General features: G+C 48.7%; 1 protein-coding gene across 2 annotated transcripts in view; it reads right to left on the bottom strand.

Annotated features, from left to right (window-relative positions):
- Positions 1–12,434, bottom strand: part of ca8 (carbonic anhydrase VIII) — a 122,226-nt gene extending 109,792 nt beyond the window's left edge. Inside the window, exons 1-4 of one of the 2 annotated variants that reach the window (XM_072467714.1) lie at positions 12,354–12,371; positions 11,932–12,017; positions 10,936–11,159; positions 10,278–10,469 (exon numbers count right to left, since the gene is read on the bottom strand). In XM_072467714.1, coding sequence (XP_072323815.1) covers positions 10,278–10,469; positions 10,936–11,011 — 268 coding nt within the window. In that variant the 5' untranslated portion in view covers positions 11,012–11,159; positions 11,932–12,017; positions 12,354–12,371. Of the gene's footprint in view, positions 1–10,277; positions 10,470–10,935; positions 11,160–11,931; positions 12,018–12,353 lie in introns of both variants that reach the window. The other variant, XM_072467715.1, reaches the window with a different exon arrangement.
- Between the last annotated feature and the right edge of the window lie 4,267 nt (positions 12,435–16,701).

Raw genomic sequence — 16,701 nt, 5'->3', positions numbered from 1 at the left:
CCCCAGAAAAGGAAAGCGCCCCAACCCCCAACCGAACAGGCAGATCACACCCCCATGAACCCTGTAACTAGCACGGTAGCATTGTGGATAGCACAATTGAGTCACAGCTCCAGGGTCCCAGGTTCGATTCCCCGCTGGGTCACTGTCTGTGCGGATTCTGCACGTTCTCCCCGTGTGCGCGTGGGTTTCCTCCGGGTGCTCCGGTTTCCTCCCACAGTCCAAAGATGTGCAGGTTAGGTGGATTGGCCATGATAAATTGCCCTTAGTGTCCAAAATTGCCCTTAGTGTTGGGTGGGGTTACTGGGTTATGGGGATAGGGCGGAGGTGTTGACCTTGGGTAGGGTGCTCTTTCCAAGAGCCGGTGCAAACTCGATGGACCGAATGGCCTCCTTCTGCACTGTAAATTCTATGAAAACCTCAGGGCCACAGCAGAAGAAGCAGATTTCCTTTATACAACCCCGTTAACCGTGTCCCAATTACGGGATGCGTGTGGAAAAGTTACACCGTTCCTTCCCACATCAGACCCCCACCAATTTTTCGCGAAAGTCAAACAGCAGGCAAGCATGTACGGCCTGACAAAAGGGAGCAAGTGAAGCTCACAGTTTTAAGCCTCGACCCTTCAGTCGTGGAAGCCCTTCCCGACCCACAGAATGTAGGAGGAGGCACACTCCAAGAGATGCACACAGCGATCCTTGATGCGATCGGCTTTAACAGAGGGGACCCCGTAGATGGCCTAAATAAGTGTAGGCAAAAGAAGACAGAGCATCCCACAGCGTTTCCTGGACGCTTGTGGATACACTTCACAGCAGTTTTCGGAGAGTTAGCCCACGCCCATTTGTCCCCAGATAATATGGCCAAATGGACCTGAATTCTAGTCTCCCACGCCACAGACGCAGGACGAAAAGCTTGCGCAAATTATGACCCCTCAGATAAGGCCCACAATGAAAAATGTGTTTTGAAGAGATTGTCCCGCGCTTGGGAGCAATCAATTGCAGGCAAAACCGCATTTATAACACCCGATGAAGAGCAGGCAGAGATGAACCCAGTTAAAGCGCACCAGAACCCCGCATGGGTAAATGAGGGGAGGAACAGCCCACCCCAGCCCAAAGCTCAAGAATGTTCCAACTGTGGACAGTTAGGACACTTTGCACGAGAGTGCAATGTGCCCCAAAAGCAGCAGAGAAGCCAACAGACAGGCACCCTAAACAGGAATAGGGCAAAGCCAATCCACAGCGTTAGCGCCCGTTCAGCAAATGCAGACATGAATGGCACCGACTGACGGTGTTCGGGCTCCCCAATTTGGGTCTGTAACACCCTTTGGGACAAGTCCGGTAGACCGGTAGTGGCAGGCAACGTTCGGGGACACCCCGTAGAATTTCTTTGGGACACAGGAGGGTCCCGCACCACACTCAATTCCTCCACGATGTTTCAACGAGACACGTGGCCCACAACAGACACCATCACACTCAGCGGCTTTACAGGTCATTTACAACAGGGACACATCACAGCCCCTGTAGCAATACAAATAGGAAACATCACAACTAAGCACCCCGTAGTTTTGGTTGATCTGCCCCAGACAGCAGAACATATTCTTGGGATCAATTTAATGAGCTCCCATAACCTCTCTTTCAACCCAGTTAACAAGTGTATATGGAAAATGACAAAGGCAGCACTAGCCCCCGCCACGCTCACAGTAGGAGAGTATGTAAACAGGATTAGCTCAGTAGGAGGCTTCTGGTTCGACCCTCAAGCCATTAGTGCAGACAAACAGGTTAGGGCAGTCCTGCAGGAACACAAAGCGGCATTTGCACAGCACAAGCACGACTGTGGCAATTTGGCTGGCTTTGCGAACATTACAGGTCCTGACCCCAAACCCCAGAAGCTGTACTGATTTTCCCAGGAAGCAGAGGGAGAAATTTCCAAAGTAATAAAGAGTTTGTTGGATCAAGGTGTACTCAGAACAGTAGCCTCCACAAACAACGCACCAATTTGGCCCGTCAGGAAACCCAATGGATCATGGCAACTGACCATTGATTACCGGGAACTGAACAAAGTAACCCCAGCAGCAGCCCCCACCGTAGCCACGAATCCCGAGACCATGCTCAAACAGGGACTCCAGTCAAAAATAAATTTGGTTTTGGACATTAGTAACGGCTTTTTGTCCATTCCATTGACTAAAGCGTGCCAGTACAAATTCGCCTTTACATTCCAAGGGCAACAGTGTACGTGGACGTGCCTTCCACAAAGCTTCCACAACTCCTCCTCCATTTTCCACCAACAGCTGGCAAATGGATTAGCAAATTTTCCCACCCCGATTCTCTGGTCCAGTATGTAGACGACTTGTTACTACAGACAGACACAAAGGGAGAGCACATTTCGCTTCTCGCCGAACTCCTAGCACTCCTAAAAGAAATTGGTTGTAAAGTCAACCCCAAGAAGGCCCAGATTTTGAAAGAAAAAGTGATTTACTTGGGAACAGTGATCACACATGGTAAACGCGAGATCGAGCAAAAGAGAATTGACTCGATCGTCAAATTGCCCCTTCCCCATAATGTCTCAGCCCTCCGGTCATTTTTAGGACTGGTTGGCTACTGCCGAAACCATATTGATGGTTTCGCCACAAAAGCAGCGGCCCTATCTGAACTTCTCAAGAAGCAGGCATCTTGGGAATGGCTTCCACAGCATACGGATGCCATGGATGCTTTAAAAAGAGCACTCAGCACAGCCCTGCACTACAAGTCCCAGATCCACTTTACCTGTACGCTATCGAAGTAGCAAGCACCGACCGAACCCTTTCAGCCGTGCTCCTCCAGGAACGCCATGACCAATTACGCCCCGTAGCATACGCCTCACGAGTGTTAGACCCCGTAGAACAAGGATTTTCTGCCTGTGAAAGGCACCTGCTCGCAGTTTTTTGGGCAGTACAATACTTCGCCTATATTACAGGACTCAACCCCATCACCATCCTCACAGAACACACCCCAACACAGCTATTGTTAGACGGCCGACTTAAGGATGGCACAGTCAGCCAAATCCACGCAGCCCGTTGGACCCTTCTTTTACAGGGACGGGACATCACAGTAAAACGAACCAAGACCCACGCCTTCCTTGCCGATAATTTGCAGTATGCAGGCAGCCCTCATGAATGTGAGATCATCACCACAAAACAGAACACAGGCCCATTTATTCCTAAAACACCTCCTAGGAAAACAGGTAGTACACCCCAGAGACCCCAGCCCACAGACACGTGCGCACCCCTGAAGATTTAGGTGGATGGCTCCTCCACAGTGTTACATGGAAAGAGAATTACCGGTTGTGGAATTTATGTAGAGGATGCGCAGGGACGCGCCCTAGATGAAATTTCATTAAAATTGTCAGGGCACTTAGGCTCGCAGGCAGCAGAGCTGGCAGCAATCGCTTACATTGTAGACCACCCTGACTCGTTCCCGACCCCAGCAGACATCTATTCAGACAGCCTGTATGTATGCAACAGTTTGACGGAATTCCTACCCCTGTGGGAAACAAGAGGATTTGTTTCCGCGGACGGTAAACCCCTACCCTCAGCCCCATTACTCCGCCAAATCTTAGAGACAGCGAAGGATAGAAAATATGGACTAATTAAGGTTCGCAGTCATCACTGTTCTTCCCCCCCTGGTAACATTAAAGCAGACGCCCGAGCAAAGGCAGGCTCCAGGCATGGTTATTTTTGGTACCCCTCCCCCCCCCTCCGAAAGCACCCCAGTACACGCAGTTCAGGTCTCACAGACTAATATTCAGGATCTAGCGAAGGCACAGAAAGAGGACGAGAAACTCAGGGAAGTTTTAAAGGGTACTTTCGCAGCCCCGTATGATAAATACAAAAACGCAATCACCACACACGACGGTGTGATTTTAAAGGATGGCATTTATATAGTTCCCAGCCCGGACAGGAACCAGATCATTTGTCAGTTCCATGGCAATCATGGACACCAAGGAATTGAACCCACCCTAGCCCACCTCAGACCGCTCTGCTGGTGGCCTGATTTAAAAACCGAAGAGAATTGCTTAATCTGTGCCCAGAACAATCCGGACAGATATGCGAAAAAGGCTCAACTTAGTCATAACCGCCCCGTTAATGGACCCTGGACCAATCTACAGATAGACTATATAGGACCCCTACCCCCTTGCAGAAATGGTTATAAGTATGTGTTGGTGGTCATCGACACCTTCACAAAATGGGTGGAAGCATTTCCATCGCGAACTAGACAACGGCTAAAATATTAACACACATCTTTACAAGATGGGGACTCCCTGCAGTATAGAGTCTGATCAAGGCTCCCATTTCACAAGACGTGTAATGAAAAATGTCCTCACGATTTTCGGCATTCGAAAGAAGTTTCATATTGCATACCACCCCCAGGCGAGTGGTATTGTAGACAGGATGAACAGGACATTAAAAGCCACCCTCTGGAAAATGGTTCAGCAGAATAACAGCACCTGGGATTCAGTTCTCCCATTTGCTTCAATGTTTATAAGAAACACGGTATCCACGTCCACAGGATACACCCCCCACACCCTCATGACCGGACACCCCATGAAAGGCACTGAGTATTTATTAGGACTAGATTTGGCCAGCCCCACAGTCACAGCCCTCACGCATGAAAATGCGGTTCAACAATTAATACCGAACATAAAGGCAGCCCAACTCGCAGCAGCTGTGAGACTTGGGACCAGGAAGAAACAGAGCAAGGCTTCTTTCGACAAAACAGTAAACGCCACTGAGTTTGCAGTAGGGCAGCAAGTCATGCTTTCCCTTTACAACCCCAGTTCATTCCTTTCCCCTAAAGTTACCGGACCGTACTCCATTTCGGACAAACTCAGCCCCTCAGTATACAAAATTACATATCCAAATGTTAAGTCTGCGTGGTTTCACATATACAAGCTCAAGGCTCGCAGAATAACCACACACACCACATCCTGCTCGCAGCAGCAGACGAGCACGCCCCACCCACAGATGACGTATTCCTACCCTCCCCCAACCAGTCCAGCCCGCCCTCAGACACTACTTCAACTCCACCTCCAGAGGCACAACTCTGCCTCTCCCTTCCTTCAACCAGCAGCAACATCGACAGTGATAGTGATCACGATGACGATAGCCACAGGACACCACGTTACAATTATCCCCCTGTACCAGGCCCATGAGCATGATTCCACTGCCCCCTTAGAGATTACATATATCAAAGCCCCTGACCCAGACCCACCGCCCGACGATTACGGATTGAAAACTAGTCGCTCCAACCTCGACACACGATTCTGGCACCGAGACAATTCATTCAGGCTCACCCGGAATGATGAGATGGACCCCAATTCGCCCAAAGCAGCTTTAACACGGTTACTACAGTCAAGAGTTTGGCAGCCGGGAGAAGATGATGACTTAGAGTCTGACTCCCACCAAACAAATCCTTTTGCGACCCTGTTCGCTATTGAGCAGTGAGGTGTCCAGATGATGGAGAAAAAGGAACCGATGGAGAGATATGGTGTCCTTTCTGATGGAACCTGCACCGTGTTTGTTGTATGTTTGTTCGTCAGTGTTAATGTTAAGTGTTGTTCGTAAATTTGAAAGTTTTCACGGCCCCACGTCACCACTCCTTTAACCCTGGCTGTTAATAGAACAAGTTTGTCCCCAGACAATAGCTCAGAGGAACTAGTTTATCAACGGAAACCAGTTTAGGAGGTACAAGTTTGTCGCCAGACAACCGTTCAGAGGAACTAGTTTGTCGACGACACGACTCATAGCTACTCTCCTAATTTGAGAGGCAGCCCCCCACGACGACCACATTCTTACCCGTTCTTGCCGGTTGCTCAGGCAGTGGAGAAATGGCATTGGTCCCCGCCCTGCCTGAGGATCCCCTCTGGTCAGCTACGCTCGGGTAGAGCACAAACGGCATTGATCACCGTCCTACCAGGGGATTCCACCCATTTCTTACCCGCCGCGGCCCATACACACCCCATTTTGGCTTGTTATGTTTAAAATTTCACCAGACCCCCGAACCTATTGAGACGAATTAAAGTGCATCCATTTCTCCTTATGTATTCTGTGAAATAAAGAGATGTAAACCTCGGTGTCTGACTGCCAGGCCAGAGAAATTTGTGTGCTGCTATTTTGTACATTTAAAATGTTGTAGATTATTTTTGATTGTTTGAATAAGGATAGTTTATTGAGGATAATTAGAAGTTCTAGTTTTTTTTATTTTTCTGTAATGCATGCATTAATGTCATTGCGCCCCGTAGAGTTTTATAATAATGTATGTATTTAGAATGATTTAGGTAAAATTGTGTTTCATAGGATAGGAGAGAGTCGAGCCTGATTATGGGCGCCCCCTTTGGTCAGAGGATGAAGACGACGCAGTAATGTTATTCTTCACGCTTCGCGTTGAGGATCACAAGGAGGGAGTGTAGCCATCTGGGATGGCCACATCCCGATTACAAAATGGACACTTGCAAAGAATGCAGGGAAAATTGGACAATACCAAAAAAGCAAGCAGGTGCAAGGTCTGTCTGTTGATTAGTGCCTTAGCTCTCAGACAGAACCGGTACTGCAGAGCCATCCCCAGGAACAAAAGGCAAGATTTAGGTAAACAATGCGAAGCCAGACATCCCGGCGCCAGAGGAGACTAAAACAAAGCAAACCAACGGCTACCTAGGACGCGCCCAGCAACCAGAGAACCCACCCCTCTATTGGAGGAAAATTGAGAAGGACAATTGGGAAACGGGTCAGTTCATTGGGGCCACGTTCAAAGCCCCCCAAAAGCGCACGAAGCCCTTTTGGGGTATAAAAAGGACTCCCCAAGAGAGGATCTCTACCTTGGCCTTGGCTCTCAGCGAGGAGAGACCGGTCTAGCATCTATGCCAGACCAAGTAAGTTCCAAGTCAACACACGCTACGAGAAAGACTCTCCTAGTTGCTATCCTGTAAACAGCTTAACCCAGCAGCTTCAGAACCGAGCAACGGCCATTGTTCCTCTGACTGAGTGGGCACCCGAAGCTAAGTGTGGGCTTTTAGTAATAGTGATATTTTAGGTTGTAGCGTTTTATGCACGAGTAGATTTTACTGTGTGTAAATTAATGAGCATTGCTTTTGAACTTACTAACTGGTGTATCGAGTCTTTGATCAGTGTTCGGTTTTGAACCTTGTGGCAGTGTCGAAAGATACCTGGCAACTCTTGAGCAAACGTAATTAAACAGAGCCAAATCAAGAGACAGCAAGTTAGCAACATGGATGTGGGCGTAGCTGACTGGAACAGCATTTATGCCCATCCCTAATTGCTCTTCAGAAGGAGATGGTGAGCTGCCTCCTTGAACAGCTGCAGTCTCAGAGGTGTAAGCACAGCCACAGTGCTGTTAGGGAGGGAGTTCCATGATTTTTACCTGGCAACAGTGAAGGAATGACAATATATTTCCAAATCAGGATGGCGAGGGACTTGGAGGGGAACCTCCAAATTGTGGCATTTCCCGTCCTTCTAGCTGGTAGCGGCCGTATGCTGAATCAAAAAACATAAGAATAATATTGGCTCCAAGCCTTTGGATTACTTCATCCTTGTGTATCACTTAGACATTCACTGTAGAGCCTCAGGGGCCACATAAAATGTAAATACATATTCTTATTTCATTTGCCTATATCTCAGGTCGTTGACACTAGCAGATCATAGCATTGTGATGTAGGGTTTGTTCATCAGTGAGGCAAGGTATGAGGGAGCGAGCCATTTCAAAATTTGCATGTCATTTAAACAGAACAAATCAAAAGCAAAAAATTCAAGTTGATTCACCTTAAATCGGTCTTGGTTTTGAAGGGATCATGATTAAGGCAAGGCTCAGAGAAGTCATGTTGGACATTCAAACATAAAGTACGGTTTCCAGTCATTTGATGATCCTTGCCAGAAGCAAATGTTAGGTATCATGAGTGCTGTTGTGAAGTGAAGAAAACTTGTAGTGGGGAAAAAATTGGCATGGAAACTATACACATTAACTGATGGGGAGGTTTGCAAAAGAACTCAAACCCAATAGATTTCCATCCATTATACAAAGATCACTTCAGAGAGATGGACAATGAAAGGCATCATGCATCTTGTGAGGGAAACCTGCCAGTCCCAAAGATCAGATTAATGGACCAATACCTCTTCTTGATGCAGTGAAGCTTGCCATACAACAGGCACAAGGTACACAACGTAATTTCCCAACAGCTGCAAATCTCAGACATCAACCTCCATTTAAAAAATGGCAATGACATCAATGACTAATTCAGAACAGGAAATTATTCTCAAGCCAGATCAGACTCTCCCTCCCACCCCACCCTTTCCCTATAGAGGGGCAAGGATTTTCAGATTCTCCGAGATTGAATACACAAGCACCCTAAATACTGTGGGCACCAGCCTCTTTAAATGCTAATAATGCTGCCTCCTGAGGAATTTGTATGATGTCAGTACAAGGCAGACTGAAAGGCAGAAATCGCAGCTTGTCCAATTCCTGTGGTAAAACAACAAGCATTTCCAGGCCTTGCGTTTTTTTTTATAACTACTGCAGTTGTACATTTCTTTTATTCTGTCATTACATATCAAGTGGTATCACTGGTGAAGTGATGCTGTGCACCTACAGTACATTGGTTGTGCATGGGCGGCACACTGGTTAGCACTGCTGCCTCATGGCGCCAATGACCCGAGTTCGATCCCGGTCCCGGGTCGCCGTCCATGTGGAGTTTGCATATTCTCCCCGTGTCTGTGTGGGTCTCACCCCCACAACCCAAAAAAGATGCGCAGGTCGGTGGATTGGCCACGCTAAATTGAATTGCAAAAAAAAGAATTGGGTACTCAAATTTTTTTTTCAAAAGTACATTGGGCTGAAGAGCTCACAACTAATGGCTAACAATGTATACAACCAACAGAAATGGCAATCTGTATGGAGAAACTCAACAAGCTTTGGCAATAATAAGGGTAATGTTAAATAGTAGAAGGTGAAAAGAATGAATTGATGAATCAGGTGTAGAGGCAAGAGCACCCAATTCACATGCTTCTGATTTTCCAATCAATATTTTTGTAGAACAAAAAATGGAGAGGACTGATCTGTGCTCCAAGCGACTGAGGCTAAGTGCCCATTTATAAATTGTGTACTTATTGTGTTAAAGATGCAAAGCACTAAGTGAATCTGGTTCAATTAACACCAAAAACCTTTGATTCATTTTTTGTCTTGGACCTTAGCAACAGTCACAGATGATCCTATTTATTTTCAGTTTATAGAGCAGGTTTGTTTTTTTCCCCTTCTATTATATCGTTCCAAATATTTTAATAGAGACTAAAAAGCCACAAGATGTGCCATAACAAGCCTAAGTACAATTTCATAGTCCAGATGCTTCTGAAAGCAATATTCACTTGACAAATCAAAAACTATATAAATTATACGTGCGGAGTCAGTGCCATCTTACAATACGGCAGCTTTAGATTAAGAGTCAAACGTGTCTGTTCAGATCAATTCTAGTATAAAAAGTTAGATGTAGACTCAAATTCACATGTAAAAGTAGTCGCCATAGTCCCAGATGATGATAGGCTGCACTCCCCGAGCTGACTAGTAGTGATTTAACATGAGGACCACCACACCTCAGGCGAGGGACAAGGTTGAGAAGGCGGGCAGTGAAGACCAAACTCAACCGGTATGGGAATTGAACCCACATTTGATCTGCATCACAAACTAGTTGTCCAGCCAACTGAGTGGCAATGTGGTTAGCACGGCTGTCCAACAGCGCCAGGAAGCCAGGTTCAATTCCAGCCTCGGGTAACTGTCTGTGGAGTGTGCACGTTCTCCCAGTGTCTCCGTAGGTTTCCTCCGGGTGCTCCAGTTTCGTTCTGCAGTCCAAAGATCTGCAGGTTAGGTGGATTGGCCATGCTAAATTACTCTTTCATGTCCAAAGGTTAGGCGGGGTTACAGGGATAGGGTGGGGGCCTGACCCTAGGTGGGATCCCCTTTCGGAGGGTCAGTGCAGACTCGATGGGCTGAATGGCCTCCTTCTGCACTGTAGGGATTCTTTGAAAAGGAGTAAATATTGTTATGACCTGATTACAAAGAGTATGCAAAGGAAGTTTCTGTTTATGTTGTGTCATAAACATCAGTTTAGGCTTCTGAACATCGGCACTACAAACAAGTGCTTATTCATTCAATCTGCCAGGAATAAACAATGCATTCAAGTGAGATAATACGCAAAAGCAAACATTTCATAATCCACTGCACAACTTACATATTTGTTTTACATACCCGATTTGGACTTCAGTAGTATCTGAATGGTATGACCATCATTAATTACTTCAGAATCCCGACAAACCACATAATTTGGTGATAAACGCAATTCCAATAATGAAGGGTCATATTTCGCCTCCCTTGAGTTCAAATTTATAGGAGACTGATACTCTCCATTAGCTTCAGGAAACAATAGTCCCCATTCCACGCCTAAAATAGAGCAATTGAAATGGTGTGTTTTGGTTTCCAGCTCAGCACTCTATACCATAATAACTCTTACAGCTTTTAAGAATATCAAACATGAAAAATTTTAATCAAAAAGCAAAGTTTAATTTCTGCAGGTTAAATTTCGAGTAGGTGACATGAAAAGCTTGCAAGCTGCCATATTATAATTAATCATTTCTTACATTAGTTGAGCATCTCAGATAGCTTTGGACTTGTGAATAAGCACGCCAACCTTCTCAACCGGATACCCTTGAAGGGGCCAACTACCAAATTGAAATTGATTTTTTAAAAAGACAATCATATCTGTTTGCAATAAATCCCTCGCCAAAAGAAACAAGCCTCAGGATTTTTAAAACTGGTATAACTATGTGGAAACTTTATTACTTATAGCTTCTTTAAGAAGATGCATATCAATCTTGCAAGAGAATCGTTTAAATGTTAAAAAGCTCACCCTCTTCGTACCCCCATTCCAATCCTTCCTTATACCCATAAAGGTGGGTTTCCTCAATGAAGGTGCTGTCAGCCATCTGGATGGGAGCAGTAATGAAGCGGGCTCGAGCTGCCGGCCGCTGTTCGCGCGCACGCGCGTGTGCGTGTCCGGCTCCTTCACTGATTGACAGGCACGCGCAGGAAACATGCACTTTGCAGACTGGCTCCAAGGTTCTGTGCTGTGCCCTAGCCAAAACATTTATGGTGATGTAAAACGGACGGCCCCAATCGAGATTTCAAACAAACTCACACAAATAACCAACTCAGCGGAAACAGCATTCCGGGCTAGTTGCAAAACAAACAGGGCCGCACATTATCTGTCACCTTGGGAGAAGCAGAAATGTCAGGCTTCCCGTTTCAGTCGCTAAACCGTTTCCAAGTACGGTGCAACTTAATGGGAAAGGAGTTTGTGTACTTTGAAACTGCACCCCCCTCCCCCCAGTAAGACAACAGCAAGCACAGATATGGCTCTTTTCCTCCCACTTTTCTCAGGTTGCATTTAAAGTAGGTGGAACCGTGCAACCACTCAAATCTGCCAAGTCTTCCGGCAGGTTAATGGGTTCAACCCGAGACTTCGTTGTCGGGCGATGTTAGTGGTGGGGGAACGAGTGTCACTGAACAGATTCCAGGCCATTGGAGTGAAACGAGAGTAAAATAGGTTGGATTGTGGTCGCTGATCAGATCGACCCATTTAGCTGGCAGATTCAGAATGTGGTAGTAAGTTTGCCCATCTTTCAATTTAATGTCGTTAATCTTAAAGCGAAGTTTAAAAAAAACAAAGATGCAACCAAATTCAACATCACTCTCCCAAGTATATATCCCCACCACAGGTCTTTTTTTTATAAACCAGCATATTTTATTAAGAAATATGATTGAATAATTACCCTTTACGGATTTCTAGCCCAATTAAAGAGCAACATTGTACAAGTCAAACGGCACTTGTTCACCTCGGGCTTACCTTCAGAAGACTTCCTCTTCGCTGCAAAACGTTAGATGAATAATTCCCCGGCAGGAAGTCTAGCAGTCACGTTATCAAACTGAAGTCTATACCTCGCAAAAGATTACCAAAAGTACTTAGAACGTATCAGAGATCTTTCCATAAACTGAATTAGCACTCAATAAATCAGCAAATGTCACAATTGTTAATCTTTCATCCGCTGTCGTACTATGATATCTTGCACTGAATTTACACAGAATCATAAACTCTGAAATTTTCAGCGTGCAGGCAAATGATTTTCTGATTTAACTACACTATACATAATCCACGTCAGTGACTGGTTCCACTCAAGAATCGCTGCTTCCAACAGCTAACGCGAAAAGGACTCGCAGAGCCCAATTGTGCCAGCATGATATGAAATTCATTGGAATTATCTCACTTACCAAGCCAATTCAACGAGGTGATGTGAATTTATTTAACTTGTTGTGGTGAACCACTGTAATAGGAGATGTAAGGTAGGACCTGCACTACAGGTTCGCCGGTAGCTCCTGCCGGCTGGCTCTGCCCACGGAGAACTGTATAACTATGCATGACCTCCAGTGCCCTGCCATTTCGCCAGCTGCAGCAGGAGGCCACGCATCTGATTGTAATAAAGCCACAGTTGTAACCAACTTTAGTCTTTGTGCAATTGATCGTGCATCAATTTATTACAGTCAGATTTTCCACAGAATGGATATCCGAATTAAGATCGATCGCCTGCAGCTGGATCTGCACTCGCCCGACGCCAGGAAAGACTTTGCTCACTGGCTAGCATGGTTTGAGGCCTACATCAACGCGGCAGACCCCGCACCAACGGAGGCTCAGAAGATAAACGTCCTGTACTCCAGACTGAGCTCCGGCTTGTTCCCGTTGATCCAAGACGCCACGAATTACACAAAAGCAATGGAACTCCTTAAGGAACACTACGCGCATAAGGCGAACACGCTCTTCGCCAGGCATGTACTCAACACTCGCTCGCAACTACCTGGTGAGTCCATCGAAGACTTCTGGCGGGCCCTAATTCCACTCATCCGGGACTGTGACTGTTAGGCCGTTACAGCCGCTGAACACGCGAATCTCCTCATGCGCGAGGCCTTCGTGACGGGGATTGCATCGGACTGCATCCGAGAACGATTACTGGAAGGGGCCACGCTCGAACTGGCGGAGACGGAAACCTTGTCGCTCTCCATGACGGTCGCATCCTGTAATGTACAATCGTACCCCTCCCACCACGCTGCCCACCCTTCTACTCCTTCCTACCCCTCCTGGACCCCGCCGATGACCTCCTCAGCCGGGGCCCTGCCTTCCCAATACGCCTGCGCCGCACGCCGATCCGCGCACCCCGGGGGTCCCTGCTGCTACTTCTGTGGTCAGCAGAAGCACCCCCGCCAACACTGCCCGGCCCACACTACAGTTTGTAAAGCCTGCAGTAAAAAGGGCCATTTCGCAGCTGTGTGCCAGGCCCGCGCAGTCGCTGCGATCGCGCCTGCTATCGCCCCCTCCCCCACGCCAGATGCACAATGGGACCCGCCATCTTGTCCCCCTTCGGCCATGGTCGCCGCCACCTTGTCCCGACCCCGCAATGTGCGCACCATGGGCGCCGCCATCTTGTCCCCCACAGGGTCTCTGGACGTCCCGACATCGGAACCGCACTCGCTCGCCACCCGAAGCATCCGATGGCTACCCGCAGCTCGCTTCGATGACGCTGGACCAATCTCGCCCGCACAACCTGGCCACCCCGTCGACGACGGTTAAAATCAACGGCCACGCGACCTCGTGCCTGCTGGACTCGGGAGCACCGAAAACTTCGTTCACCCACATACGGTAAGGCGCCGTTCCCTTTCGGTCCACCCTGCCAATCAGCAGCACGGTAGCATTGTGGATAGCACAATTGCTTCACAGCTCCAGGGTCCCAGGTTCGATTCCGGCTTGGGTCACTGTCTGTGCGGAGTCTGCACATCCTCCCCGTGTGTGCGTGGGTTTCCTCCGGGTGCTCCGGTTTCCTCCCACAGTCCAAAGATGTGCAGGTTAGATGGATTGGCCATGATAAATTGCCCTTAGTGTCCAAAATTGCCCTTGTTGGGTGGGGTTGCTGGGTTATGGGGATAGGGTGGAGGTGTTGACCTTGGGTAGGGTGCTCTTTCCAAGAGCCGGTGCGGACTCGATGGGCCGTATGGCATCCTTCTGCACTGTGAATTCTATGATAATCAAAGGATCTCCCTAGCCTCCGGATCCCACTCTGTCCCGATCCGAGGTTTTTGTACAGTCACCCTCACGGTCCAGGGCGTAGAATTTAGTAACTTCCGCCTCTATGTCCTTCCTAATCTCTGCGCTGCACTCCTGTTGGGCCTGGACTTCCAGTGCAACCTCCAGAGCCTCACCATCATATTTCGCGGGCCCTTACCCCCCCTTACCGTTTGCGGCCTCGCGACCCTCAAGGTCGATCCCCCCTCCTTTTTTGCCAATCTAACTGCGGATTGCAAGCCCGTTGCCACTAGGAGCAGATGGTATAGCACCCAGGACAAGACCTTCATCAGGTCCGAAGTCCAGAGGTTGCTTAAGGAGAGTATTATTGAGGCCAGCAACAGCCCCTGGAGAGCCCAAGTGGTAGTGGTTAAAACTGGGGAGAAACAGAGGATGGTCGTGGACTACAGCCAGACCATCAATCGGTACATGCAGCTCGACGCGTACTACCTCCCACGCATATCTGATGTGGTCAATCAGGTTGGGCAGTATTGGGTCTTCTCAACAATTGACCTGAAATCCGCCTACCACCAGCTCCCCATCCGGAAGTCGGACCGGCCATACACTGCCTTCGAGGCGGACGGCCGTCTCTACCACTTCCTTAGGGTCCCTTTCGGTGTCAAAAATGGGTTCACGGTCTTCCAAAGAGAGATGGACCGAATGGTCGACCAGTACGGTTTGCGGGCCCCCTTTCCATAATTAGATAATGTCACCATCTGCGGCCATGACCAGCAGGACCACGATGCCACCCTCGATAAATTCTTCCGCACTGCCACTGTTCTCAACCTGACCTTCAACAAAGAGAAGTGTGTGTTCAGCACGACCCGGTTAGCCATTCTCGGCTATATAGTCCAAAAAGGACTTCTCGGGCCCGACTCCGACCGCATGCGCCTGGTCATGGAACTTCCCCTCCCCACTGCCCCAAGGCCCTCAAACACTGCCTGGGGTTCTTTTCCTACTACGCTCAGTGGGTCCCAAACTATGCGGACAAGGCCCGCCCACTCATTCAGTCCACCCAATTCCCTCTCGCGGCCGAGGCACAACACGCTTTCGCCCGCATCAGAGCAGACATCATCAAGGCCGGGATGCGCGCAGTGGACGAGTCACTGCTTTTCCAAGTAGAAAGCGACGCTTCAGACGTCGCCCTTGCCGCCACTCTAAACCAGGCAGGCAGACCAGTGGCATTCTTTTCCCGCACCCTTCATGCCTCTGAAATTCGACACTCATCTGTCGAAAAGGAGGCCCAAGCTATCGTTGAAGCTGTGTGGCATTGGAGGCATTACCTGGCCGGTAAGAGATTCATTCTCCTTACGGACCAACGGTCGGTAGCCTTCATGTTCAATAACACACAGTGGGGCAAGATCAAAAATCATAAAATCTTGCGGTGGAGAATCGAGCTCTCCACCGATAATTACAAGATCTTGTATCGCCCCAGTAAACTCAATCAGCTCCCAGACGCCCTCTCCCGAGGTACATGTGCCAGCGCACAAGTGGACCAACTTCGGGCCTACACGACAGCCTTTGTCACCCGGGGGTCACTCGATTGTACCATCTGGTCAAAGCTCGCAATCTGCCCTACTCCGTCGAGGAAGTAAGGACAGTCACCAGGGTCTGTCAGATCTGTGCGGAGTGCAAGCCGCACTTTTACCGGCCAGACCGTGCGTGCCTGGTGAAGGCTTCCCGCCCCTTTGAACATCTCAGCGTGGATTTCAAAGGGCCACTCCCCTCCACCGACCGTAACACGTACATTCTCCGTGTGGTCAATGAGTACTCCAGATTCCCCTTCGCCATCCCATGCCCCGATATGACGTCTACCACCGTTATCAAGGCTCTCAGCACCATCTTCGCTCTGTTCGGATGCCCCGCCTACATCCACAGTGACAGGGGATCCTCATTCATGAGCGATGAGCTGCGTCAGTTCCTGCTCAGCAGGGGTATAGTCTCCAGCAGGACGACCAGCTACAACCCCCGGGGAAACGGGCAAGTAGAATGGGATGGTTTGGAGGGCCGTCCAGCTGACCCTATGGTCCAGGAACCTCCCAGCCTCTCGCTGGCAGGAGATCCTCCCTGACGCTCTGCACTCCATCCGGTCACTATTGTGCACCGCCACTAATAACACACCCCATGAACATGTTTTTACCTTCCCCAGGAAGTCCACATCCGGGGTGTCGCTCCCGACTTGGCTCGCTGCTCCAGGACCGGTCCTTCTCCGTAGGCACGTACGACTCCACAAGGCGGACCTCTTGGTGGACAGTGTTCACCTGCTCCACGCCAACCCTCAGTATGCCTACATTGAGTTCCCTGACGGCCGCCAAGATACTGTCTCACTCAGGGACCTGGCATCGTCAGGTTCCACCCCAACACCCCCCCTCCCCACCAATGCGCCCCCCCCACCTCCCGCTCTTTGGGGGGGTTTAAACTAATGCAGCAGGGGCATGGGAACCTGGATTGTAGTTTTAGGGTAAGGGAGAATGAGAGTATAGAGGTCAGGAGCACAGATTTGACATC

Source organism: Scyliorhinus torazame, chromosome 11 (genome assembly GCF_047496885.1).
Source record: "Scyliorhinus torazame isolate Kashiwa2021f chromosome 11, sScyTor2.1, whole genome shotgun sequence".
Classification (NCBI taxonomy): Eukaryota; Metazoa; Chordata; class Chondrichthyes; order Carcharhiniformes; family Scyliorhinidae; genus Scyliorhinus; species Scyliorhinus torazame.
This window is presented reverse-complemented; position numbering and strand designations above follow the sequence as displayed.